We start from the raw sequence: 25,466 nt of genomic DNA on the forward strand, positions 1-25,466 counted from the left end.
TAACATTTCTAGTTAGTATTTTATTTTTATATACAAAAGTATTATTTCCAAAAGTATTTATAATAAATAATCTAAAAATCAATCTCTTTGATCACAACATAACTATTTAGAATTCCAGTGATTAATAAGGTACAGCTAAAGTATGAAGTGTGCTTTCTTAAGTGGTCCACTTTGTGTCTGGAAAATGAGGTAGTGGATATGCAGCTCGGGCCTTTGAAGTAAGTTTTTGCCTGAGCTCTCTGACTTCTGCCATCAGTTCCCGTTCTCTGCATTCCAGGTCTTCTCGTCTTCTATCTAAAGAAACTAGAAATGAAAAAGGCTCAGAATTAATATTGCAACAAACCACTAAAAAGATTCAGACTCATAGACTTTAAGGTCAGAAGGGACCATCATGATCATCTAGTCCAGGGGTGGGCAAACTTTTTGGCCCAAGGACCACATCTGGGTAGGGAAATTGCATGCAGGGCCCTGAATGTAGGGCTGGGGCAGGGGGTTGGGATGTGGGAGGGAGTGCGGAGTGTGGGAGGGGGCTCAAGGCAGGGGGTTGGGGTGCAGGAGGGGGTGCGGAGTGTGGGAGGGGGCTCAGGGCAGGGGTGCAGGGAGGGGTGCGGAGTGCGGCTCAGGGCAAGGGGTTAGGGTGCAAGAGGGGTGCGAGGTGCAGCAAGGGGTTGGGGTGCAGGCAGGGAGCTCAGGGCAGGGGGTTGGGGTGCAGGAGGGGTTCAGGTTGGGCTCCGGGTTGGCAGCAGTACGCAGCGGGGCTCAGGCTGCCTGTCCTGGCACTGCACCATGTTCCTGCAGCCCTGGTGCCGGCTGCTTCTGGCAGTGGCGCGGGGCCCGCGGCGTCACGGGTGGCAATCCCGCGGGCCGGATCCAAAGCCCTGACCGCCAGATCCGGCCTGTGGGCCGTAATTTGCCCACCCCTGATCTAGAGACTAGCACAAGATGAGCCCCCAGCCCTGCTTCTCCCCGACACTAGCCAGATTTCACAGGTGAGACTAGATTTCAGGGGGGAGATTAGATTTTAAGGTCCGTGATGCATAAATGATAGAGGGAAAAACAAAATGTTAACAATTGTTAACACATACCATTTTCAAAAGGGGAAATTATGCTAAATTTGAATCTACAAGTCGTAGGAAATAAAGATTAATTCCACAAGAACATTGTCATCAAACAAAAGGAATTAGGGTTGACTTTGGTGACTGGTTGAGTAGTGTTCATTTGATAGAGAGAGAGAAAGAGAGGAAAAAAAAGGAAAAAAAGATATCCAGTCTGTCTTAACTGGATTTCACAATGTGTTTTCTTGTTCATGTTTAGTATATGCATATATGAAATACATGCTATTTGTAAAAATGTGTGTGAAAATAGGTTTACAATTACTAATATAAGACCTGAAAAAAACAAGTGACTTTTTTATACTTAACCGTGTTTCCTGGTGTTGGTTTTCCCTAAGGGATGTAAAGAACTAGCCAAAAAGTGGGGTAGACAGGCAACTCAGTTATTATGCAAGGCACTGCATTTAGCCGAATGGAGTGGAAATCCATCAACCTCATGATTTGCGGATTCAGTTATTTTACAGAATCTCTTCTTTTCCTTTTCTCATTTTCTATTACATTCTCATGCAAGTTTCTAGCTGTTATGGTTGCAAAGAGAACCTTGAAAACATGCCCTTAGTGTAACCTGTGCAGCAATGTCTGAGTGAGTTTGGAAACAGCCTCAAACAGCTCTGATATGTGAACCATCCCATTCATTTCAGTGGGTGTTAAATCAGGTGCCAATGATAATACTGTAAATGACATCACTGTTAACTATTTCACTGCTTATCAAAACATGTAAGAAAAAGGAAATACCGAACAATCTGTTTTAAGTGAAAGCTAATTGAGCATACATTTTAAAGAAAAAAATGACGACTGAAGGGATTGATTGGTTTCATCATCCTGAACTGGTGGTTCTGCTTTCAAAATAAATCTGCAGAGCAGTGATTTAAAGGATATTATTCTGAGAGACAGTAAGGACATACAATCAACATTTCAGTAAGTGTTTTATGCTGCCATAAACAATACCTGTGTGTGAAAATGTAGGGCGGAGGGCAGTTGGCTTCCAATGGTGGTGATGATAAAATTCTTGACAAGGTTTGTTAATGCCACTTGTGTGGTAACAAGTCTCAATGCACTTTAACATCAGTAGATTAACTGCTGTATTAGTATTGTATTAAAATATAACATAGTAGAGGGATTATGGCACAAATTATTGGCGAGAAGTAGACCCTGATGTCAGAAATCAATAGATGCAAGCTTATGTACTTTGGTCACAGGTGTGGAGATGCAGATAACCTTGACAAAGTTAATATGGTGGAGGGTCGTTGTAATAGAACAATCAGCGAGGAAATGGATGGAAAGTTGTGAAATTCATGTTTAAGGCTGACAATGGCTTATACAAATGCGGGATGCCAAAAGCACATTACAAGTATGTGAATTATAGCCGGAATAGGAGTTTTATGAATTCTTTTTGTCAATTTATTTTTTTCATGGAAGGTTGTAAAATGCATATTAGAAAGCATACTGTGTTTTATACAGACTGCTCTACAGTTTCATTGCTTCTGGTTATAGTATTTATGGAAACAGTGTTTCACTGTCTTCTTAAACAGCAGCAATACAGTATGCTTTGATCACCCAACAGCTGGTTGCAGGGTTGTCATTAATCTTTCTAGACAGAATAGTGGTTAATTTCTATGTTTAGGATGACACATGAAGTGAGTTATACTTGATCATATCATAAGTGCCATTCATTCATACCAGTGAGAGACAGAAAACAATTAACTGAAACAAGGACTGATACTGACTACACCGATTGGAGGAAGGAGAGCTAAAGATGACCTAATCTGAGAACATATGAAATTAGCTAGTTGTAGCACAAATAGAACTGGTCCATAAAAATTGTCCTGCCAAGCCCAAAAGTGTGCCCAGACCAAGTCTTTCATTTAACTTTTCTGCCACAGAATATTTGTCTGAAACATTTTGACTGTATTTCCAGAATCCTGTTTGTTTTTCTTGAATGGAATTATGTCAAATCGCTTATAGAGTATTCTGGTAGTTAGAGCAGTGGTCTAGCAGCCCTGATATCTCTGGGCTCTGGCAGAGATTTGCTTTGTTGACCTTCAGTAAATTAAAACCTACCCCTCATCCACAAATGCTTATTCACTTGCACATAGGGCGCAGCTGTAAGATGGGTATTTAATTCCCAGTGTACTGATGATCTCTATACCCCATAATCATAGGCACCGACTCCGTGGGTGCTCCGGGGCTGGAGCACCCATGGGGAAAAATTGGGGGTGCAGCCAAGCTCCCCTCCCCATCTCACCTCCGCCTCCTCCCCTGAGTGTGCCGCGTCCCCACTCCTCCTCCCAGCGCTTGCCGCCGCAAAACAGCTGTTTGGTGGCATAACAAGCTCTGGGAGGGAGGGGGGAGGAGCGGGAATGTGACATGCTCAGGGGAGGAGGTGGGGAAGAGGCGGGGTCGGGGCGGGGATTTGGGGAAGGGGTTGAAATGGGGCAGGGAGGGGGCGGAGTTGGGGTGGGGACTTTGGGGAAGGGGTTGGAATGGGGGCGGGGAAGGGGTGGAGTCAGGGCAAGGCCAGGGGCAGAGCGGGGGTCGAGCACCCACTGGTGCCAGCAGAAGTCAGCACCTATGCCCATAATTCACATGATAAAAAGTGTACTGAGCAAAGCTTTAATAGTAGGAAGCTGTAGTGAGGTTTCAGATTACAGCTTCCAAATTGTATAAAAATATTATAGTATAGTAAAGTGCAGTGCAAAGGCTAAATAAGATTTTCTTAGTAATTTATATAAATTACTATAATGTGAAGTATTACTAATTAAAACCAAACATGCGTCAAATTACCAAAATACATTTTGTGATGTGCTTTTTTGTTTGCTCACTTACTAGCTGGTAAAATTCAGTCATTTCCAGTGTTCTCCCAAAAAGGAGTACACATTAGTAAAGCTCTAGTGTAAAAATTCATACCTACTTAATAACGATGTTGAGGATTGATTTTAATGTTTGTAAAGCTTCTTTGGATGCTCGGATGAGTTGTCATTTAAGTGTGGTTTGGCCATACTTTATTTTTAAATTCTTTGTAACTGTGTGATGAACTCCTGAGTTCTAATCTTGTCTCTGACACATACTCACTCTGTGATAAATTGCTTAACACCTCTGCCTCAGTCTCCTCATTTATAAAGAGTGAATAATACACCTCTACCTCGATATAACGCTGTCCTCAGGAGCCAAAAAATCTTACCGCATTATAGGTGAAACCGCGTTATATTGAACTTGCTTTGATCCACCGGAGTGCGCAGCCCCGCCCCCCCGGAGCACTGCTTTACCATGTTATATCCAAATTCGTGTTATATCGGGTCATGTTATATCGAGGTAGCGGTGTACCTACTTTATTGGAGTCCTTTGAGGATTGTTTGTAAAAGTGCTTTGAAGTGGACAGTTGCTCTAGTATTATTATTTATAATTTATCATGGAGCCTGGTTTCCAAAGAATCTTTATTGCATCAGTGTAATATGCAGACTCACAGGAAATCTTACAGAACTGTCAGTCTTCTGTTGCAATGAAATTGGATCCTTCATAAAGGATCTGGAGCGGCTCCAGGGTGGCAGTGGCGTGCAGCGGGGCTCAGGCAGGCTGCCAGCCTGCCCTGGCTCCATGCCGCTCCCTGAAGTGGCCAGCACCACATCCCTTCAGCCCCTGGGGATGGGGGGCCGGAGGCTCCACGCGCTGCCCTCGCCTGCATTCCCAGCCAATGGGAGCTGCAGGGGGCGGTGCCTGCAGACGAGGGCAGCGTGCAGAGCCCTCTGCCCCCCACCCCCAAGGGCTGCAGGGACATGGTGCCGGCCGCTTCCAGGAGCGGCGCAGGGCCTGCGGCGCCACGGGGCTGGCAATCCCATACACCGGATCCAAAGCCCTGACGAGCCAGATCTGGCCTGAGAGCCGTAGTTTGCCCACCCCAATCTAGTCTGACCTGTATGGGATTCAGTTTTTTCATTACTAAAGTAGTACAAAGTTATTTCTTATTGGAGAATAATACTGCAGGGCTAAGTCTTAAATATATAACAAGACAATTACTGCACTTTTATTCCTTCATTCAGTCCCTTGATTACTCAGGAGATAGCTCTAAATACTGCAAGTGGAGAGCAACTCCTACTTCCTAGGGGTTCTTTTAGGTCCTTTGCAAAATGTATCATTACTGTACTGTACTTTGTGGCAAATGGAGAAGCTAAAGTGCTATTAAAGTTTCAAAGGTATTAAGGTTTCCTGTGGTGCAGGAGGATTTCACCAATAAGATGTACAACTAAAGAATAGCTTTTAACAAGCATTTTCATTGGCTGTAGAAGCAGAGACAGCCCAGAAGAGATAATTAGAGATAATTAGATTAGATAATTATTGGCCACAACAAATGAGTCCTCTCCAGATGATTTGAATGACAGGTAATTCTACATTTTCTCCACTCCGAAAAGCCACAGAGGGCTATGTAACGGTGTTTAAGCCATAGATACAAATGCAACTTCTATACAAATATGGGATGAAGATACAGTTGGGTCTAACACGAGAGGCATCTCTCATAATCCGGCAGAGTTGAGTTGCCTACTGCCTTCACAATTACTGGTTTTTAAAGGGATTTTTCAGGTGTGAAATCAATTAAAAATCAATCTGCACATTTACCAAAGACTGATTCCCCAAACTTGGTGCCCGGGTAATACTTCCAAAATTAGAAGTGAGAGAAAGACTATTCCAAAGTTTAGCAACTTACAGTGTGCTGAGGACTCTGCTGTAGATAAATCATTTAGACAGACATATCCTGACTTGGGTTGGGCTTCCCTCAGCACCTGCTGGAATTTTAAATCTTGCTGTACACACCCAGTCTTTAAATCACGCAATCTCTCTGTGGGAAATGGAGAGAAGTTTCTTTGTAAACTGTAAGAATTTAATAGCTAATGTTTATTACAAGCCACATTTTCCAGTCCCTACTTAATTGGAGCTGCCTGCACACTAAATCTAAGACTACGTCTTCACATTGAATTACTGCATGGCAAGCTAGGGTGCAAATCTACAGAGTGCCACCTTGCTACACAGTAATGTCCCATGTGAACACTGCAACAGTGCAGCAAGAGTTCTGGTGTGAAGCATAGCATACTACTAGAGAGCATGGTATGCTAAACTGCACTCTGGGACTTTCACTGGGCTGTAGCAGTGTTTGCATGGGATATTGCTGCATGGCAAGGTGGCACACTGTAGATTTGCACCTGGCTTGCCATGTAGTAACTCACTGTGAAGACATGGACTTAGATTTAGTGTGCAGGCAGCTCCAATTAAGTAGGGATTGGAAAATTTATAACAAAAAATGTCCGTCTGTGGGGCCAAGACCACGCATTTCTACTAAATTGTGATTTTCAGAAACTGTAGGTCCCACAACGCAATATTTTTTAAAATATGAGTGACTCAGCTAATGACAAATGGGCCATTAAGATACAGGTAGAATATTGCATACTGGGACTTGTAGTCTTAGTGGGTGGCACCTTGAGTAAGAAGACTAAGACAACTGAAATTTCGTTCACATTATGTGAATTACGCACTTCCAGCAAGCCACCCTTGTGACCTCAGTTGGACAAACTTTGTGCAAGAGTGTGTGTGTGGTAATAAGGGGTGGGGCCTGATCATTTTGTTGGTGTTTCTCTCTCAAGAGTTTTTTAAACAGCAGAGGAAGAAAAAACTTTTTACAAAAATGTCTGGAGATATTTATTTAAACAGTGCTCTATCATACCACTTAATTTTAGAGCACTTCTAAGGCATAGTACAGGTGTTTTTTTAAGCTTTTCAGCTTCATCTTGCTGAGCAAAGAGTTGGATGTGTAAATACACCATAGGGAACAATCCTGCTTTGATTTACATGGGTTCCCAAACTTAGTTCGCGGCTTGTTCAGGGTAAGCCCCTGGCGGGCCGTGAGACGCTTTGTTTACCTGAGCGTCCGCAGGTATGGCCGCTCGCAGCTCTGAGTGGCCACGGTTTGCTGTTCCCGGCCAATGGGACCTGCAGGAAGCGGTGGGGCCCACGCCGTTTCCCGTAGCTCCCATTGGCCAGGAACGGCGAACTGCTGCACTGGGAGCTGCGAGCGGCCGTACCTGCGGACGCTCAGGTAAACAAAGCGTCTCACGGCCTGCCAGGGGCTTACTCTGAACAAGCCGCGAAACAAGTTTGGGAACCCCTGATTTAGGATTAGATGATTTAACAGATATTTTCCAACTCCAATTTCTAGGAGTTTACAAAATCCCAGTGGCAAAGGAAAGACATTTGTACACACACACCACAGTGGCGATAGGAACAAATGCAAAATGAGCAATTTGGTATTATGTTTTATATTCTCTAACTACATACAGACTATACTACAAAGTCTGCACTCTATATGCAGTAAGATCTGTCCCTGTCCACTCGCAATGAGCAGTTAGAGGAGATGGCAAAGTCAAGAATTAAACTGAAACTGTATTAATGGTGTGAGACGGGAACAGTGCTGGTTCTTCTGTCTGAAAACAACCTGGTGCTGGAATGGAAGAAGTAAAATCTGCAGAGAAACTTATTGTATATTTATGTAAAATATTTTGTTATATCGTGGGAAACCACAACCGTCACCATCTCCCAGTAGATGATTAGTAGTTAATTTAAAGCTTCTGGTTCAATGAAAATTTAAAGAACACTACCCCCTCTCATTCAGTTTATTTACAAATCCAACAAACATTTTAAAACAATATAAAGTAGGGGTTGATATATTTTTTAATGGTCTTCAGTTTTGTGGGTGGAAATCAATTGTGGGTGCCCGTTGCAAAATTTAGATTCTTAACTACATACAGAAGTGTATGTAGTTAGGTGTATGTACATACATTTAGAAGCTTCTAAATGTTATTTGTTGTTTGCAATCGATGGAAGAGACCAAATAGAGGTTCTTTTAAAAGTTTGGCCATATTTGTCAGACTTATGGATGGATATCTGGCATGTACTAGAATTCAAAATGATCTTGACAAACTGGTGAAATGGTCTGAAATAAACAGGATGAAATTCAATAAGGACAAATACAGAGCACTACACTTAGCAAGGAATAATCAACTGCACAAATACAAAATGGGAAATGACTGCCTAAGAAGGAGTACTGGAGAAAAGGATCTGGGAGTTACAGTTGATCACAAGCTAAATATGAGTCAACAATGTAATACTGTTGCAAAAAGAGTGGATATCATTCTGGGATATATTAGGAGTGTTGTAAGCAAGACATGAGAAGAAATTCCTCCATTTTACTCAGTACTGATAAGGCCTCAACTGGAGTGCTGTGTCCAGTTATGGGCACCACACTTCGGGAAAGATGTGGACAAACTGGAGAAAGTCCAGAGGAGAGTAGCAAAAACAATTAAAGGTCTAGAAAACATGACCTACAAGGAAAGATTGAAACAATTGGGTTTTTTTTAATCTGGAGAAGACTGAGGGGGGAGATGATAACAGTCTTCAAGTACATAAAAGGTTGTTATATAGAGGAGGAGGAGGAGGATAAATTGTTCTGCTCATCACAGAGGACAGGACAACAAGTAATGGGCTTAAATTCCAGCAAAGGAGATTTAGGTTGGACATTAGGAGAAACTTCCTAACTATAAGGGTAGTTAAGCACTGGGACAAATTACCCAAGGGAGGTTGTGGGATCTCCATCATTGGAGGGATGGTCTAGATAATACTTAGTCCTGCCTCAATGCAGGGGACTGGACTAGCTGACCTATCAAGGTCCCTTCCAGTCCTACATTTTTATGATACTGGTAAAAATATTTACATAGATGAGTTATTGTAATATCCATGTCATGTACACTGTAGATGGAAGTACTAGATTGTATGCTCACCAAAATAGCCATCTTCACTTTGTAGCTTTTCAGCCAGTTCTATTGCGTCGTTCATTTCATCATCTAAGAACTGCTTCCTCTGTGCGTCCAACGCAGCAACAGCTAGCTGCTCTGCTTCCAGTTGAGCTCGTTTCTCTGTAACTTCTTCCCACTATACAACAGACTCATTTCAGTACATTTTCAATACAAGTGCAATGTGCAAAAAGCAAGCTTCACAGAAAGCATTTTGAATGATTTAAAATTACATACCATCATTAATTAACACAAAAAAGTGCTGTAAGACACTGAGTTAATGTTTTCTACTTTTGAGAAGAGCTTTTGCTGATGCCCACCAGGGTCCTCTTGAAGCAGCTAAAGGGAGGTAAAAGATATTATTCTGGGTCTAGACTAGGAAAAACGTTGAGTCTAGCTATACACTGTTAGTTGATCAGCAAAATCAGGGAAAAGACATTAGGGTAAAAACAAATTTGGGGGGACACTTTTTTGGTAAAAACCGTTTGACTTTTCATTCTGCACCATGCCACAGCCACACACTTTTTCTCTTTTGCACATTGTCTCTCCAAAAATGCAAAGAGATGCTTACCCTTTTATCCTCCTCTTCCTTCATTGCTTTCAGCAGCTCTGCTTCTTTTACTCTGTTGTCATGAAGAAGTTTAGCTATCTCTTCATAATGTGCCTCGCGGTCCAGATCATCACATCTTTGTTTATACAAGGCTTGGATTCTCCAGTCTGTGTCGATGCACTTCTGATCAGCTTTTGCTAAACTTTCTTCAGCCAGCTAAGAAAAAGTGATCAGCCAAATACACTTACTTTAACTTTAGCACACTATCCGAATACAGATAAAGAACAACGTTCTTCGTTCAAACTTAAATTTATTTCACTGCCATTGTTAAAGATCTCTACCAGCAATAGGTGCCAGAGAATTATCGCTGCAGTAGAGCTCTTTCCAAATTCTTTCTTTACAAGTCTCTCCCTTTGCTTATCTCTCACCTCTGCTATCTTCTTATTTATACATGGGGCTTATTTTAAAGAAGGCTTAACTGAACCTCTAATATTTTAGGGGTGCCATTTTGCTAACATTTAAATATTTACTTGATTTGCAAGTACAATTAAATCAGATACCTAAATACTACCATTTCTACCCACAGTTAACTGCACCCACAAAATTGAAGGCAGATTAAAAAAAAACAGATGTATATGATTATTTCTGGACAAACTATGGAGACAGTTGCTAAGCAGTGGGACAGTGGGTAAGCTTCAACTGTCTTTCAACTGTGCTGCTAAGAGTTCTGAGCTTGGAAACCCAAACAAGCTCGTAATGCCAAGCTGGATGCATCTATTGAGTACTGTAATTTGGAAGTTAATGTCTATAGCAGGGGTGGCCAACTTGAGCCTGAGAAGGAGCCAGAATTTACCAATGTACATTGCCAAAGAGCCATAGTAATACGTCAGTAGCCCCCCCACATCAGCTTCCCCCGCCCCCCAGCGCCTCCCCCTCTTTCCCCGCACCTCCCGATCAGCTGTTTCGTGGCATGCAGGAGGCACTGGGAGGACGCGAGGGGGAGGAGCGAGGGCACGTCAGGCTCAGGGGAGGGGGCGGGAAGAGGGTGGAGTGCGGGCAGGGCCTGTGGCAGAGCTAGGGGTTGAGCAGTGAGCACCCCCAGCACATTGGAAAGTTGGCACCTGTAGCTCCAGCCCCGGAGTCGGTGCTTATACAAGGAACCACATATTAACTTCTGAAGAGCTGCATGTGGCTCCAGAGCCACCGGTTGGCCACCCCTAGCCTATAGTTAAATTGCCTGCTGATTCCCACCAAGTCTTTAGAGAGCATCACTTGTGACCACAAAGAACCAAAACCCAGATATTTGTTGCCATGAGATCCAACATTCTTGACAGAAAGATAAAACTGGGAACCAGCAGTATCTACTAGAAGGGTCATGCTAATTCTCATATGTCTTCCAGTCTCTGGGAAGACAAAGGAGGGCTTTCACTCAAGCCATGCCTAGCAGGACTTCAATATACTCCAGCTGTCTGAACAGCACTTAAAGTGGGATTCTTTGCATAAGGTCAAAATATAGTAAGTGTAGTTGTCAGGAAAAATTAGGATTCCTTTTCTTTGAAAGATTTTCATGCTTGTTTGCAGGAAGAGGAATTCCTTCCAAATATACAAGTTAAATCCATTTTCTTACCACCTGTGCTTTACGGTCCTCATCCCGATCAATTTCTATCAACCTCTGAACTAGATGTTCTTCAAGATCAGCCCTTCTTCGACTGGCATCTATCTCTCCTTTTACTTCCTGTGTCACTGTCTCTTGATCTTTGACAAGTTGCTGTAAAAACAGGTGTGCATAAAAATACAATAATTAAGCTAATACTATATATTAAAGATAATTACGGCTTTTTCATATTAAAAACTTCAGTGCAGAAACGAGTATGTTCAAGGATATCAGGTACACCCCACCCTAATGCATTTCATAACCAACCATAAGTATCTCCCTCCCCCAGATTGCTTTATCCACTCTATATTAACATATACGCTGCACCTGAATCACCACAGTGATTCTACAGTTTATGCTGACATAACTCCATTCAATGGACTGCAGTGGAATTACCCCAATGTAAAGCTGGAATACTATCATGATGAACCAGGCACATTGTAAATAAGTTGTACATCTATAGCACCTTTTATCCAAGGATCTCAAAATACTTCAAATTTGAATTAAGTTTCACAGCACCAATGCGAGATACAGAGATATCATCATACCCACTATCCCGATGGTAAACTAGGGCACAGAGAAATTAAATGATTTGCTGAAGGCCATACAAGTCAGTAGCACAGCTAGGAATCCTGACTCTCAATACCCTTTTCTAGAATGGATCAGTTAGTTAAATAAGCACTACCCCCTTATCCTGAAGGTCCTGATCATTATAAAACTAATTCCTTAAGCTGCTGACTTTACAGATACTAAGTATAAATAGGTTTAGACTGGTTTGTGTTGCGTAGCCACAATACCCACACTGCAGTTGACTGTATATTTAATAAGTGAACCCTTAAAGACAGTTAATCCCATTATGCTCAGCACAGATTTAGAAATTTCATATGACAAGAAGTATTTCTTATCACATACAAGTGATGTGAAGGTGCATTTGAAAATAATTGGTCAGATTTTTCAGAAGTCCACTTATGTGCATGCAAGTTGTGTTTCGCTTGGGTTCAAGATGGGCATCGGTGGGTTTTGAAAACCTGGCTCAATCTTTGTAACTAAAATTGGCATTTCTACAGCTACCCGCTGGCAGCAGCACTTTTTAACAGGCGGGAAGCCACTTGTCACATGAAACTGACTTTCTATCTTTAAGCAGTAAATATTTTAAAACCCAGTAGAATTCTTTTCTGATTTTTATAGCAGGATTACAGAATAGAAACTGCTTTATGAACAGTAATAATGAAGACATTTTGAAAGAAAAACACTCTTTTTCCATAAACATTTACCCATCCCCTTTTTTTTTTAATAATGCTATTGACAATTTTATACTCTGACTGAGGCTTGAGAGCCACAAGTGGCTCTTTAATAGGTCTCCTGTGGCTTTTTGCCGCACATGATATTAAAAAGACTGTGTGATTTAATTAAGGATGCTTTTACTATGTTATTAACCAACTGTAATTGATAAAATAATACTTGGTCAGTCATTTTGCTATGAGAATTATATCTATATAATAACTAAATATTTCCCTGGTCATACTGTTTAAATATGAATATATAGCACTATAGTAAATGCAACAATGAATTCACACTACTGAGGCTCTTTTGGGTAATACTGATCACTAATTTAGCTCCTGAGCCACTGAGGTCTGAGTATCACTGCATTGCTTCAGTAAACATCAGGATATTGTAGACTAACACAGGAGTTGCAAAGAGGAACAGCATTACTTTTAGACTCATTTCTACTGATGGTAACTTTTTCCTCAGTAATCCTCTTCACCCAAGTGTGCAGATGCAACTTGTAACAACCAAGTTATATTTGTATGTACATGAAGGAAAAAAATGGCACAAAGAAGCAGTCCTGAGGTGCCACTGATACTTTTTAATTAAAGAAAGAGGCCTCTCTCTCTCTCTCGCCTCCCTCCCCCCAATCTGGCCAAAGCAATCAAATGGAATTTGGGAACTGCAAAGGAACAACCATTCAAAACAAGTTTCTTCCAAATATCCCACAAACAATAGATAATTTTGGTAAATTCTCTGGCTACAAGATAAATTGGGATAAGTCAGAAGCAATGAAGATCTCACTGGATCTAGTTACATTTAGGCTATGTCTACACTATGCACCTTTTAGCGACACAGCTGTGCTGCTACAGCCGTACTGCCAAAAGGTGCGCAGTGTAGCCGCCCGCTGTTTGTCGGTAGAAGAGAGCTCTGCCACCAACAAAAAACTTCCACCCCCAACGAGCAGCATCAGCTTTGTTGGCAGGAGAGCATTTCCGCCAACAAAGCGCTGTTAACACCGGCACTTTTTGTTGGTAAAACTTTTGTTGTTCAGGGGTGTTGTCTGAATGACAACAGTTTTACTGACAAAAGTCCAGTGTACACAAAGCCTTAGATGGCAACAGACAAACCTCAGATATCTTGGTACCTGTTCCTTAAGGAAATTAAAAGCACAGCCAAGGCTAATCTAGCCCCATTAATCATGCAGTTAACAAACAGTTTAAATAGATGGCAGGCGCTCTCTCTCTTTGTTTATTTTTCCCCAATCAAAATGAATGTTCTTCCCAAGATCCTTTTTATTCTGAATTCCATATTCCTCCCTTTTATTTTACCAAAATCAACACCATGGTCAGGTCCTTCTTGTGGGATGTTGGTAACAAACCCAGAATCTCCTACATAGATTACAGCTCCCTGTCAAAGCAGGTGGTTTTCGATTTCCTAGCTTTGAACTTTACCAGACAATAATTCTTAGCCAAGCAGCACAGTGGCTCATTCCCTCGTGGTGTAGAACACTGGGCTATCTCCAGCTGGAAGCAGAATTCGTTGCTTCTTTACCCCTTTCCAATGCACTGCACTGAGATTACTACCAATTCCCTAAAGAGCAATTACCAAACTATCATGGCAGCCAAAAATAACTGGCATATTATGTCTACTAAATTTAAAAATCACCCCTGTCTACATACCAGGGCCTCTATCTGGGGTAACACAAAAATCTGTATAGCACGCAACCCCATCATTTGGCCAGACTGGATTAGGAAAGGGATTCTGACCATCAGTCAATTTAATGCAAATGATACCTTCCTCCCTTTTACAATATCAAAAGAAAAGTTCAATCTAGAGACTAAGAAGGAGGGACAATATATCCAACTTAAACATGCCATCTCTGATCTGTTTGGCCCCGATGCCTGCGCCACCCATGACCCACCTGAACTGCTTTCATTTCTCCAGATATTACCCAGATTGCCAAGACCTATGGTAACATCATATGCACACTTGGTCTGCAAATTTGAATTAAACACAGATTCCCTAAAAAAGAAATGGGAGAAGGAACTAGGCCAATTATTCTCTCCTAACCAATGAAAACAAATTTTAGTCAGTGCTCTGAACTGTTCCTTGGACCTCCATTTAAGATTAATCTAGCAGAAAAATCACATGGAGGATGCATTGGATCCCACTCCAACTATTCAAAACAGGCAGCGATAAGTGAAAAAAATGTTGCACTGTGATTCAGCAGGTGCACACTTAACCCATATGCTCTAAGAATGCTCTTATACCTGTATGTTTTGGGAAGAACTGAATTGCAGTTAATTTTTTCCTATCAAATAAAATTGTATTACAAACTAAACCTAATGTATGTTGATTGGAAGCTGAATACATCTGAAAAAAACTTTGGTTCAGCAGAGCACTTACAATTACCTAAAGATTAGTATTACAAAAATGGAAATCCAAAAAACGACCAGCATTTGAAGACTGGAGCATAGACATCGTAAACTTGGCTACCAAGGAAAGAATTGTATATGGTAACAAATACCCAAGAAAAATTCTCAGAAACATGGGATGATTTCCTAGAAGTATCTGAATGATCTCGTTAAATGCATGAGGCCCACCACTTGCCTCTCCTTCCTCTCTATCCACTTCCTTCCCCCCCAGTCTCTATACTCCTCCTCTGAACTTTGCTTCTATTCTTTATCTTGTTTCAATACTTGAACTAGTTGGATTTTTATAAACAAATGTTGTTTGTTTGTAAGTTATGTAATACAAATACTTCATTTATATTTTAAGCATTCAGATAATCTATAATTCAGTATTTCAAGTACAGCTAAGGTTAGGTAGCAAATGGTTAATATATTTGAGAAGTTTATGTATAATTTGTTTTTTCTGTATACATATTTTAAAATTTAACAAAAAATAAATAGAAAAAAACAAGAGACTGTATATAGTTCATTGTCATATACCTGTTCAAAAAGCTGTCTTTGGGATTCAAGTTCCATTTGCCGCACTTCTACATCTTGAACAGTAGCAGCTGTTTCTCGCTCTCTCATGGACACCTAGAGGAAACAAATATACACATAAAAACCCCAAAATGGAAAAGTTGTTTTTTCTTTACCACCATCTCACTTCGTTTTTCAGCAATGCCAACATTTGGATCAATCTGGCTTTTCCCAGGAAATTTTGCTAATTTTAGTAAACTGTGTGGACAGCAGCAGGTGCCAAATTAAACTATACAAATATGAATGAATCAGACACCTGCCCAACTTTGGCTAAATACATCTTGTTTCACAAAACATGCTACAATTGGTTTCATGAGTTATTAATTTTTTCTTATTTACTTCTCTTAATAAACATTGGAGGAAATATTGCTTAGATGAGGAAAACAAACCTTTCTTGCAATTTCATCATCCAGACGTTTTAGCTCCATTTGACGCTGATCCTGCTGATGTTTCAGGAAACGCCTTCTTGCAGCATCCAATAACTGCAGCTCCTTTACTTTCAACTCTCTTTTCACAGCTGTTAGTCTTCAAAGCAAAAATGATATAGGAATAAATAAACCTTTACTGGTGGAAGGCTGACACTGAAGAGTGTGATGTTCCATAACAGTTAACCGTTACCTGTCATGAACTACTCTCTTTAACTGCTAACGCTCTTGACATAATAGTTTTGTTTTGGAAATGAAAACTGCACTGTTATAAGACAGATTTAAATCCAAAGAGTGGCACTCTCTCCCCATTTCCCACGAAAGTCTCATCAATTCTATAACTATTGGTGTCAATTAAAAAAAAAAAGGGGGCACTTTAGTTTGTTGAGAAAATTTCACAATAATATTACTCCACCTCCTGACCAGAATTGTACTCCTCATTCATTAGCAGATAAGGAAAGTCACTTAACCCCTTTAGTCCGCAACTCTCAATTAAAAAAAAAAAAATTGTGTATGTTTTATGCGTCTAAAAAATATCCCCCTTTACAAAAAAAACCCTCATGGGGATCTTGAATTTCTCTCACAGTTTATAATCCCAAAGTTTATAGACTCTTTCTGCATTTTAATTACCTACCAAGTCCTAATTTATAAGAAAAACTCTTATCGCCAATAGAAATTTGAGAATATGCACCCTCATTAATATAAATAACGTCTATCACAGTAGCAGCTAAAGGCAACAACTGAAATTGAAGCTCCACTGCACAAACACATAGTGAAAGATAGACTAAAGAGGCAAGTACGTAAGTTGTTTGGGAAGAGAAAAAGTGGGACTGCAGACATGTGACTTGCCCAACATCACACAGCAGGTCAAAGGCAGCGCCAGGAACAGAATCCCGATTGCCTGATTCCCAGTCCAATGCCCTACCCACTAGACCGCACTGCTTCTGCATATTACAATTTGAACAAAATAGTGGCCATCTCTGTCCCTACTTGTGATAAAAGATTTAATAGCAGGGTGCTGTAGCCATGCTTCATACTACTACTAATACCTCTGTCTTTGATCTGCCAGTTTTTCCTCTTCTTGCAGCAGAATTTTTCTCCTCTGTTCTTCAGCCTCACGAAGCAGCTCTTGCTTCCGATACCAGGCCTCATCTTCGACTTTTCGCTGTACTGCTTTAGCTTCTATTTCATGAACTAATTGTCTGCATAAAATATTTTTATATATTACCATAGAAACCAAAATAGATTTCAAGAAATTATTCAGGTAGTAAAAACTGCTGGTCATATATTGGAAAAGTATTAATTAAGATTATTATAAAATTTATGTCTGTGCTCAAATTGCCCAGTGATGACTGGGCCATTAAAAGTTTGGTTTGCATGCGGCTGGCAGGCTCCATGCCCAGCTCTGCGCGGCTACCGGGAACCGGCCGGCATGTCTCCCCGGCTCCTAGGCGGCCACAGGGCCTCCGTGCGTTGCTTCTGCTCTGGGAACTGCAGCCACTGGGAGCTCCAGAAGCAGTGCCTGCGGGAGAGGGCAGCATGCAGAGCCGTGTGGCCACACCTCCAAGGAGCCAGAGGGACATGCCAGCTGCTTCCTGGGAGCCACCTGAGGTAAGCGCTACCTGGATCCTGCATCCCTCACCCCCTCCCTCACCCCAACCCTCTGCCCCAGCCCTGAGCCCTGTCCCACACCCAAACTCCCTCCCAGAGCCCACACCCCCTCCCACAGCCCAACCCCATGCCCCAGCCCTGAGCCCCCTCCTGCACCGCAAACCCCTCATCCCCAGCCCAACCCCAGAGCCCACCCCCGCCAGCCAGAGCCTTCACTCGCCCACGCAACCCCTCATTTCTGGCCCCACCCCAGAGCCCTTACCCCAACCCGCATCCCAACCCCTGCCCCAACCCCGTGAAAATGAGTGAGTGAGGGTGGGAGAGAGCAAGCGACAGAGGGAAGGGAGATGGAGTCAGCGAGGGGTGGGGGCCTCAGAGAAGGGGTGGGGCCTCGGGGCAGGGCAAAGGTGTTCCGTTTTGTGCAATTAGAAAGTTGGCAACCCTCATCGCTCTATTTTCCAGTAAATCCAATAGATATCTACCCCCTCTCCCAATTTTAAAGTTTCCTTCTATTTTCCCATGAATACCTTTCTCGTAAATATTCTATTTCATCCTGTCTGATCCTCTCTCGCTCCTGAGTCTGATAATCCACAATAAACCTGGGGTATTTATTAAATACTGGGTACTGGCCCTTTGTGAGTGGTATGAAGTCATCAAGCATACGTTGTGGATGGATGTCTGCTGGGGTAGCTTCCATAAGATGATAGGCTTCTTTAATCACAACATTAATATCCAGATTGTTCCGATGATGGAAGAAATACTGTAAGAAAAAGTTTTCATTTTAAATCCTACAAAAAGTTGAACAAGTTACTATGCTTTCCCAATAGGTATGTAAACGTATTAGTTAATTCTGTATGCTAAAAGCTGATTAAAAGAAAATGTCATCCTGGCACCACTAGTCAATATAATACATACATCCATACATACATAAAGGCTCAATTGACTTAACCCAAACGACTAAATCCTGAAAGAACTACCTCTGCTTCACTCCCTTTACTCCAAATGCTAGGAATGTTAGTCTGCCCTCTCTCCCATATGTATATATCTTTTTGCCATACTGAGTGAGAGAAGGATTAGAAGTGCTTTCAACTCTGCTCATGAGTTATGGCCTCAATTCTGCAATACACGTGAGAATAATTTTACCCAGATGAGTAATCGATTACTCACATGTGCGTCTGCAAAATTAGGCCCTAATTTTTGCAAATGGAGATTTTTCCATATAAAGAATACTTTTCTTTCCCCAATGCTCTCCATAACTTCAGAAGTACAATAAAATATTTTCATTTTAGTTGAGGGGAAATCAACCAAGACTGCCTCACTGTGCTTGCATTTTAGAAAGCAAAATAATGAAACATCAAAATGCCAGAACCACTTTATATTGTCCTAACATACAGATGTCAATCCTGAGTCCAGAAAGAGAACCAGAAAACAAAGAGTAGTTTAATGGGTAATGAATTCTCCATATTTAAAAAACATTTTCCTTGGCAACAAAAGAATTTCTGCAAGGTCTTAAGTTTCTTTATACTCCTCTCTGCTCATACAACCAAGTGCAGTAAATTGATTAATATTTTATTCATTTCACAGTGAATATATCAGATACTAGAGGACATTGCTCAAACAGGCACAGTATAACTAACATTCAACTGTAACTTTTCTTTTTAAGCTCTCTAAAAATAAATATTATACACAAAACTTTTCTGAACCTACCTAATATAGGTAGCAAGGCTCTGACTTACATAGTAAGGTGTTTACCTCAAAGTCCTCTGTTTGATTACAGTGAAGCAAAGGAGCTCTGGAACATATGATATAGGCAGCAACCATCATGAGAAAGTATGAAGGATGGTTGGAAAAGATATTATCAAACACTTTCAGCCATTCTTCTCTTGTTAGAACCTCAGAGAACAATGTTTCTAGAAGAGGCCAGGCATATAGCTAAATTAATTGGGAAAATTAATAAAATAATCCATTAGTAGAGCTTCTCAGTTCCCATCATAGAAATATTACAAAGGAAGACAAATCTGAATGTGTAGGGGGACCTTTCCTATCTGATGTTGAGATTTTAATCTATTTGTAAATACATAGCACATTGGAACTATACCAAAAGATACATAATAAGGTCCCCACCATATGCAGCTGATGAACTAGATGTGGTTTACATAAATATATTTCTTACCTCTCTCATTCTTACTTTCTTTCCTTTCATTTACTCAAAGACAGATGTATGATTTTTCAAATTAGAATTATTCTTAGTAACTAAATAATTAGTAATATATAAATTAACTGTATATTTTAGCTTAATTGAATATTTGGTTTTATGTTACTGTATCTGTTTACTGAATTCAGTCACCACAGTTGTGTATATTTTAAAAACCAAGATAAAATGATATAAAAAATTGATTTATAATTTTCCCTGATAGATTTCTGAATCTATATGATTGCAAGAAAGGGCAACTTTAAGTCCTATTAAAACATGTATAAGGAGACACATGTAATGCAACAGGATAAGCTGCAGGCAAATGATCATATGTTCTTTATACTCCTATAAATACACATTTTACTCTGAATTCATTTAATGAGCAAATAAAGGTTTAAACTAAAATGAGGCATTTGAACACTGCCATTTATGAACAGTTATATATGAACTAGGAAGCTAGGTTGGAGTTTTACCTGTGAAGTCACATTCCAGTTTATTAAATGTTGAAGCAATTCCTTGTCATGATGTGCCAAGATATTTTCCACCATACTAAGGACATTGACTGGAGGATTAGGAAAATACTCAAACCAGTGTTGACACCAATTAACTACAAAAGGAATAAAACAAACCACTTGTAGCTTAATCCCTCTGACACTGAGGGATGGCACACTACTGAAATCATCTTACTTTTCAAATGATGTTCCTTCCACTTTGACTCAGATACTTACATTACAGTACTTACAAATTCAATGTTCTATAATCTGCAGACCCACTAAACAGAGGTTTAGTTTTATAATATCTGTTAATATCTCTATTACACATATGTCTGTTATTAAATGTATATATTTACTTCTTCACACAACGCATGGTCAACCTATAGAACTCGCTGTCATGGAATGTTGTGAAGGCCAAAAGTATAACATGGTTCCAAAAAGAATTAGATGAGTTCATGGAGGACAGGTCAATCAATAGCTATTAGCCAAGATGGTCAGGGATGCAACCTCATGCCCAGGTGTCCCTAAAGCTCCAACTGCTACAAGTTGAGACTAGATGACAGGGGATGGATCACTCAAAATTGCATGTTCTGTTCATTCCTTCTGCAGCATCTGGCACTAGCCACTATCAGAATAAAGGATACTGGGGTAGATGGACCATTGGTCTGACCCAGTATGGTCATTCTTATATTCTTAATTCAAAGATGCTCTTTTTAATCCCATTGTAATGGGCTCTAATGGCTGGGTCACTGAGCATCAAAATATTTTTAACCTGTTAGGACCAAATCTGGATACTTATTTTGCAACCAAACTATGTATTTTGCAAAATGGGTTTTTATGCAAGGTAACTCTATGCTATGTGTGCACTTTGCAGCAGCTGCAATGACTAATTTCAGTGCAAGATACTTTACATTTACTATTTTTCTTCAGAAGCCAAGCTACTAAATGCTAGTTGTCCTAATCAAGTGATAACTCCAGCTTAGTACAATAAATATTTTAAACTGAGACAGAGGTATTTCTTTTGACTACTGTCACGCCAGGTCTCAAGCCAGAATTTAAAAGATTAACACGACAACAAAATTGTATTGGACAAGTGTTCTTTTACTGATTAGACTTAAAAGATACTGATAAGATAAATTGATAAAGATGCTTGTTAAAAGTCAATATAAGGAAGTTAAATTGTGTTTGTTAGCTATGATTTATTTTTTTTTGCAACAGCTATATTTTATCATACTTCCTGGTGGATGACTTTTATACATTTTAAAACAGTACATAAACTCCTCAGTGACCTATAAGAGAATCCATGCACACCACTTTATTTCAAGCAAGGCAAATTTGGGGAAACTAAATAAGTTAAGTGTGTGGTAAAAATCCTTGCTTACCTATTACAGTAGCAACAACTTCAAAGCAGATCAGCTGGTTGTTCTGGAATAATTTTACAAATGGGAATGCTAGCAGAGGTATGTATGGTGTCTCACCAAAGATAGCAGACCAGTGAGCTAAAGCAGATAAGGTCCTGTATAAGAAGACAAACAAGTACTTAGAAAATATCTGTACAGAGGAAGAGAATCATGCTTGGTTATCACAGCACAAAAATGTGATAAGGCATCTGAAGTTTATGATTTTAAACAGCACTGAAGTATAGTGGCATTCTATGAACAACTACGCAGAAGATTAGGGGACAATTAACTCTCTCGTAGAGGTAACAGAAAATATTTTATAAACTGAAAGCATCTATAGTCATAAAATATACCAACCAGAAAACTGCTAAATAAGAACAACTTTGGTGTAATAAGAAGGTACTACTTTATGCGGGGCTTAATTTTTGCAAAATAAACCAACCATCCCCAGAGATGGTCCCAGTCAGATAGTTTAACATCAATGAACGTTCACATAAATTTACCTTTGTAAGACTCTCAACAGTTTCCTACTTTTCATGGGGTATTCGTCCTTTAAGTGCACAAATGCAGAATGGATACCTTTATCTATTAGGCTACTAAATGCTAAGTGATTTTCAGGAAGTTGTAGTAAGGCACGCCAAACAAACATCCTGCAAGTAAAACGTAGATTTAGCAAAGAAAATTCCCTTTGTTAAATCAGTACAGCAAAAGAGATTTTAAATTTGCATGCATGTGCACACTCACACCCACCTGTATTTTGCTGGATATTCTCCAAATCCTTTCAGTAAGGCTTGTAGACGTTTCTTGTTTAATCCATCTGGCAACTCGTTCTACAAAATAGGAAACAAACAGTAATTTGAAATAGTATTTTTGTCCCTATAATCTCTATTTCTGATTCATTGAATTAGTGGACATGGTTGTAGGGATCATGTGGTTTTGTTTTTTAAATGTGTATTTATAATGGTCAGAACCCAGGACTGGGTGTCAGGACCCTGACTTCTAATCCCAGCTCTGCCACTGATTCACCACGTGGCTTTTGGCAAGTAATGTATTTATTTAGATTTGTTGAGTAACTGCCCTACGATAAAGTTAATATAAACAAAAAAATCACAACATACCTAATGAAAATGGATCCTCCCTGTATAAGTTTGACCTCTTTGTATGTCAGTAAACCCATCTGGTGAACAGTCACCTATCCCAGGGAAACAGGGAGGCTCTGAAGCTTACTTGTTTAAGTGGTTTGAGATCTTCAGATCAAAGGTGCCAGGAAATGTGAAGTACTATTACTTGAAAGCATTGATTACTTTAAAAAATACTGAATCAATTTCCGTTAATCTTGACTTTTTTTTTTTTAATTTAAGTTTCCATAAGGCTCAAACCAAATATAGGTTTCTAGCTTCAACGGTTTGTATATCTAAGTGTAAAATTTCTAGTCAGACCATATGGGGAAGTACTTATAATCCAGTTCATTTTTAAAATGATAGAACCTACTCTGCTAAGACTTTAAAAAATATCACTTTGGGTTGAGAAAAAGCACTGAAAATTTTAGCACAGAATCATGTTTTGAGAAAATTATAAGCAAATGAAAGAGAGAGGCTATAACCATAGGACTGGAAGGGACTTTGAGAGGTCATCTAATCCAGTTCCCTAATGGAAATCGGAATTCAATCTTAAGTATATCAGCCACTAGTAACACCTACTATAGCAATAATTTTATTTATAGTAGTACCTGCCACAGTATTATAGGCATTTTGCAGCAAAATATAAATTAAATGCTTGATTCAATACCTAGAGAACTCAATGGAAAGACTCCCACCGATTTCAATGGGAGTTGGATCAGACCCTAAATCAGTGGTTCTCAACCAGGGATACATCTACCCCTTGGGGGTCCACAGAGGTCTTTCAGGGGGGTACGTCAACTCATGTAGGTATTTGCCTAGTTTTACAACAGGCTACACAAAAAGCACTAGCAAAGTCAGTTCAAACTAAAATTTCATATAGACAATGACTTGTGTATATTGCTCTATATACTAAAATGTAAATCCAATATTTATATTCCAATTTATTTATTTTATAATTATATGGTAAAAATGAGAATGTAAAGCAATTTGTCAGTAATAGTGTGCTGTGACACTTTTTAATTTTTATGTCTGATTTTGTAAGCAAGTAGTTTTCAAGTGAGGTGAAACTTGGGGGTACGCAAGACAATTCAGACTCCTGAAAGGGATCCAGTAGTCTGGAAAGATTGAGAGCCACTGCCCTAAATGACTAAAAATATATATGATTAATTTACCAGTAAAGTCTGGATATAACCATAAGTTTTAAGCTCACATATAAATAAAAAAATCAGCAATGAATGCCTTTTGCTGTAATTAATATTATTGTAAGGAGGATACATGTCATTTAAAATAAGAATTAAGGAGAATTAGCAAGGTAATTGGATGAAGAAAATAAACAGTGGTATCAGAAAGTAACAATCATGAAATATATAGATAACCATAAACCAAGTGAAAGCCTTGGGAAACAGTTTAGAAATAAAGTTAACAAATTAGAATAACAAAGCTCTACAGCAAAGATATGTAAGGAAGGTAAAAGGTGCAAACAGTACATTGGCCAGATTAAAGATTTAGCAAACATTTGGATGTAGAAAAGTAAATTGTTGGGGAAATAGTCAATGGAGAGTTGTTTTGGCAATGAAAATCAAATGCTACAGATAGAGAAGAGAAACATTTACAGTATTTACAATTTGCTCTCACCTCTTTATTTTCAAGTGAAGTGTTCACTTGTGGTTTTAGCACTCTGGTTTGAGTTTTACTTCCTCTCGATTTCCAAGGCCTCTCTGACCTTCCTGATGTTACTCTCATTGTAAGTTTACTTGCTCCCAACTTGCCTTTTGACAAATCTTCAACTACTTTAACCAAGGGTGGTGGTGGCTAGCACCAAATAAGAATGATACAATTAACATCTTATGACACTGTAAGAAAGAACATTTTACAATACCCACCTTTATAATGAGCACACTTTAGATTATACATGTTGAAAGATGTTTGTGTTATAAAACATGACTTGATGAGACACACAGTGTAAACCAAAACCAAAATCCAAAAAGATGTGATAAGTGAATGAAAGTTAAACACACTTAACGAGGTATGTTACAAGCAAATTTATGTAGGTTCTATCTTAATCGTGATTTTCAAATGTTGACTCAACCAGAAACAATGTATCTTCTGAATTAGATGTACAGGGATGCACACTAGTATGTGGTTTGACTAACATACAAGTATTTTTCTGTGTTTAAAATAAAATACTTCAGTGTGAACTTGAATGTTACTATACAACTTTGCACTTCAGAGTGCTATACAAACATTAGCTAATTCTCACAAGACCCGTGTAGAATGTGTAATATTTCCATGTTAAATATGAGGAAAAATGATTAACAAAGCAGTTAAGTAAATTGCCCAAAAGTCCTACACAAACTCAGCATTTAAGTTGGGAATGGAAATCAGGTCACCTGACTTGAAGGCCTGTGCTCAACTCCTTATTACACAGTAAACCTTATATGCTTACTTTTAGAGTGTGATGATTTATGATATATAGAATTCTGGATTTAGAAAAGTGTCTCCCTACAGAAGTTATTTTCATAGTAAAATAAAAACCTTGTCTTTAGAATATGTATTATTTACATAAGGGACTAGCTATATGATTGTTTTATAATCATGGCTTCCAAGACCTGATGAATAAACTGGGAATACTTCTTGACAAACACAGCATTACAAAGCTCATTTGTGTCTGCAGATAAAGCAATGTCTGTTGCATGGTACAGTATTTCCAAGAAGGAAATGGACAAAAAACTGTATGATCAAAGCCAAGTTGATAAAAAGGTGTGCACAGACTAAATTGCTGTGAGAAGAACAGAAAAACTGGAAGATAGAACATGA

The 25,466-nt window shown here is 39.6% G+C and overlaps 1 protein-coding gene across 6 annotated transcripts in view; it reads right to left on the reverse strand.

Annotated features, from left to right (window-relative positions):
- Positions 1-25,466, reverse strand: part of TBC1D31 (TBC1 domain family member 31) — a 35,494-nt gene continuing 10,028 nt past the window's right edge. For 3 of the 6 annotated variants that reach the window (XM_054018901.1, XM_054018904.1, XM_054018902.1), the window contains 15 exons: positions 24,285-24,461; positions 22,279-22,358; positions 22,032-22,178; positions 21,511-21,644; positions 20,108-20,241; positions 19,193-19,372; positions 17,968-18,200; positions 16,879-17,031; positions 15,794-15,929; positions 15,369-15,461; positions 11,122-11,262; positions 9,516-9,710; positions 8,933-9,083; positions 5,812-5,943; positions 1-303 (listed from right to left, as the gene is read on the reverse strand). In XM_054018901.1, coding sequence (XP_053874876.1) covers positions 158-303; positions 5,812-5,943; positions 8,933-9,083; positions 9,516-9,710; positions 11,122-11,262; positions 15,369-15,461; positions 15,794-15,929; positions 16,879-17,031; positions 17,968-18,200; positions 19,193-19,372; positions 20,108-20,241; positions 21,511-21,644; positions 22,032-22,178; positions 22,279-22,358; positions 24,285-24,461 — 2,232 coding nt within the window. In that variant the 3' untranslated portion in view covers positions 1-157. Of the gene's footprint in view, positions 304-5,811; positions 5,944-8,932; positions 9,284-9,515; positions 9,711-11,121; positions 11,263-15,368; positions 15,462-15,793; positions 15,930-16,878; positions 17,032-17,967; positions 18,201-19,192; positions 19,373-20,107; positions 20,242-21,510; positions 21,645-22,031; positions 22,179-22,278; positions 22,359-24,284; positions 24,462-25,466 lie in introns of those variants that run through there. The other 3 variants (XM_054018903.1, XM_054018906.1, XM_054018905.1) reach the window with 3 other exon arrangements.

The sequence above is a fragment of the Malaclemys terrapin genome, chromosome 2 (genome assembly GCF_027887155.1).
Source record: "Malaclemys terrapin pileata isolate rMalTer1 chromosome 2, rMalTer1.hap1, whole genome shotgun sequence".
In the NCBI taxonomy this organism is placed as follows: domain Eukaryota; kingdom Metazoa; phylum Chordata; order Testudines; family Emydidae; genus Malaclemys; species Malaclemys terrapin.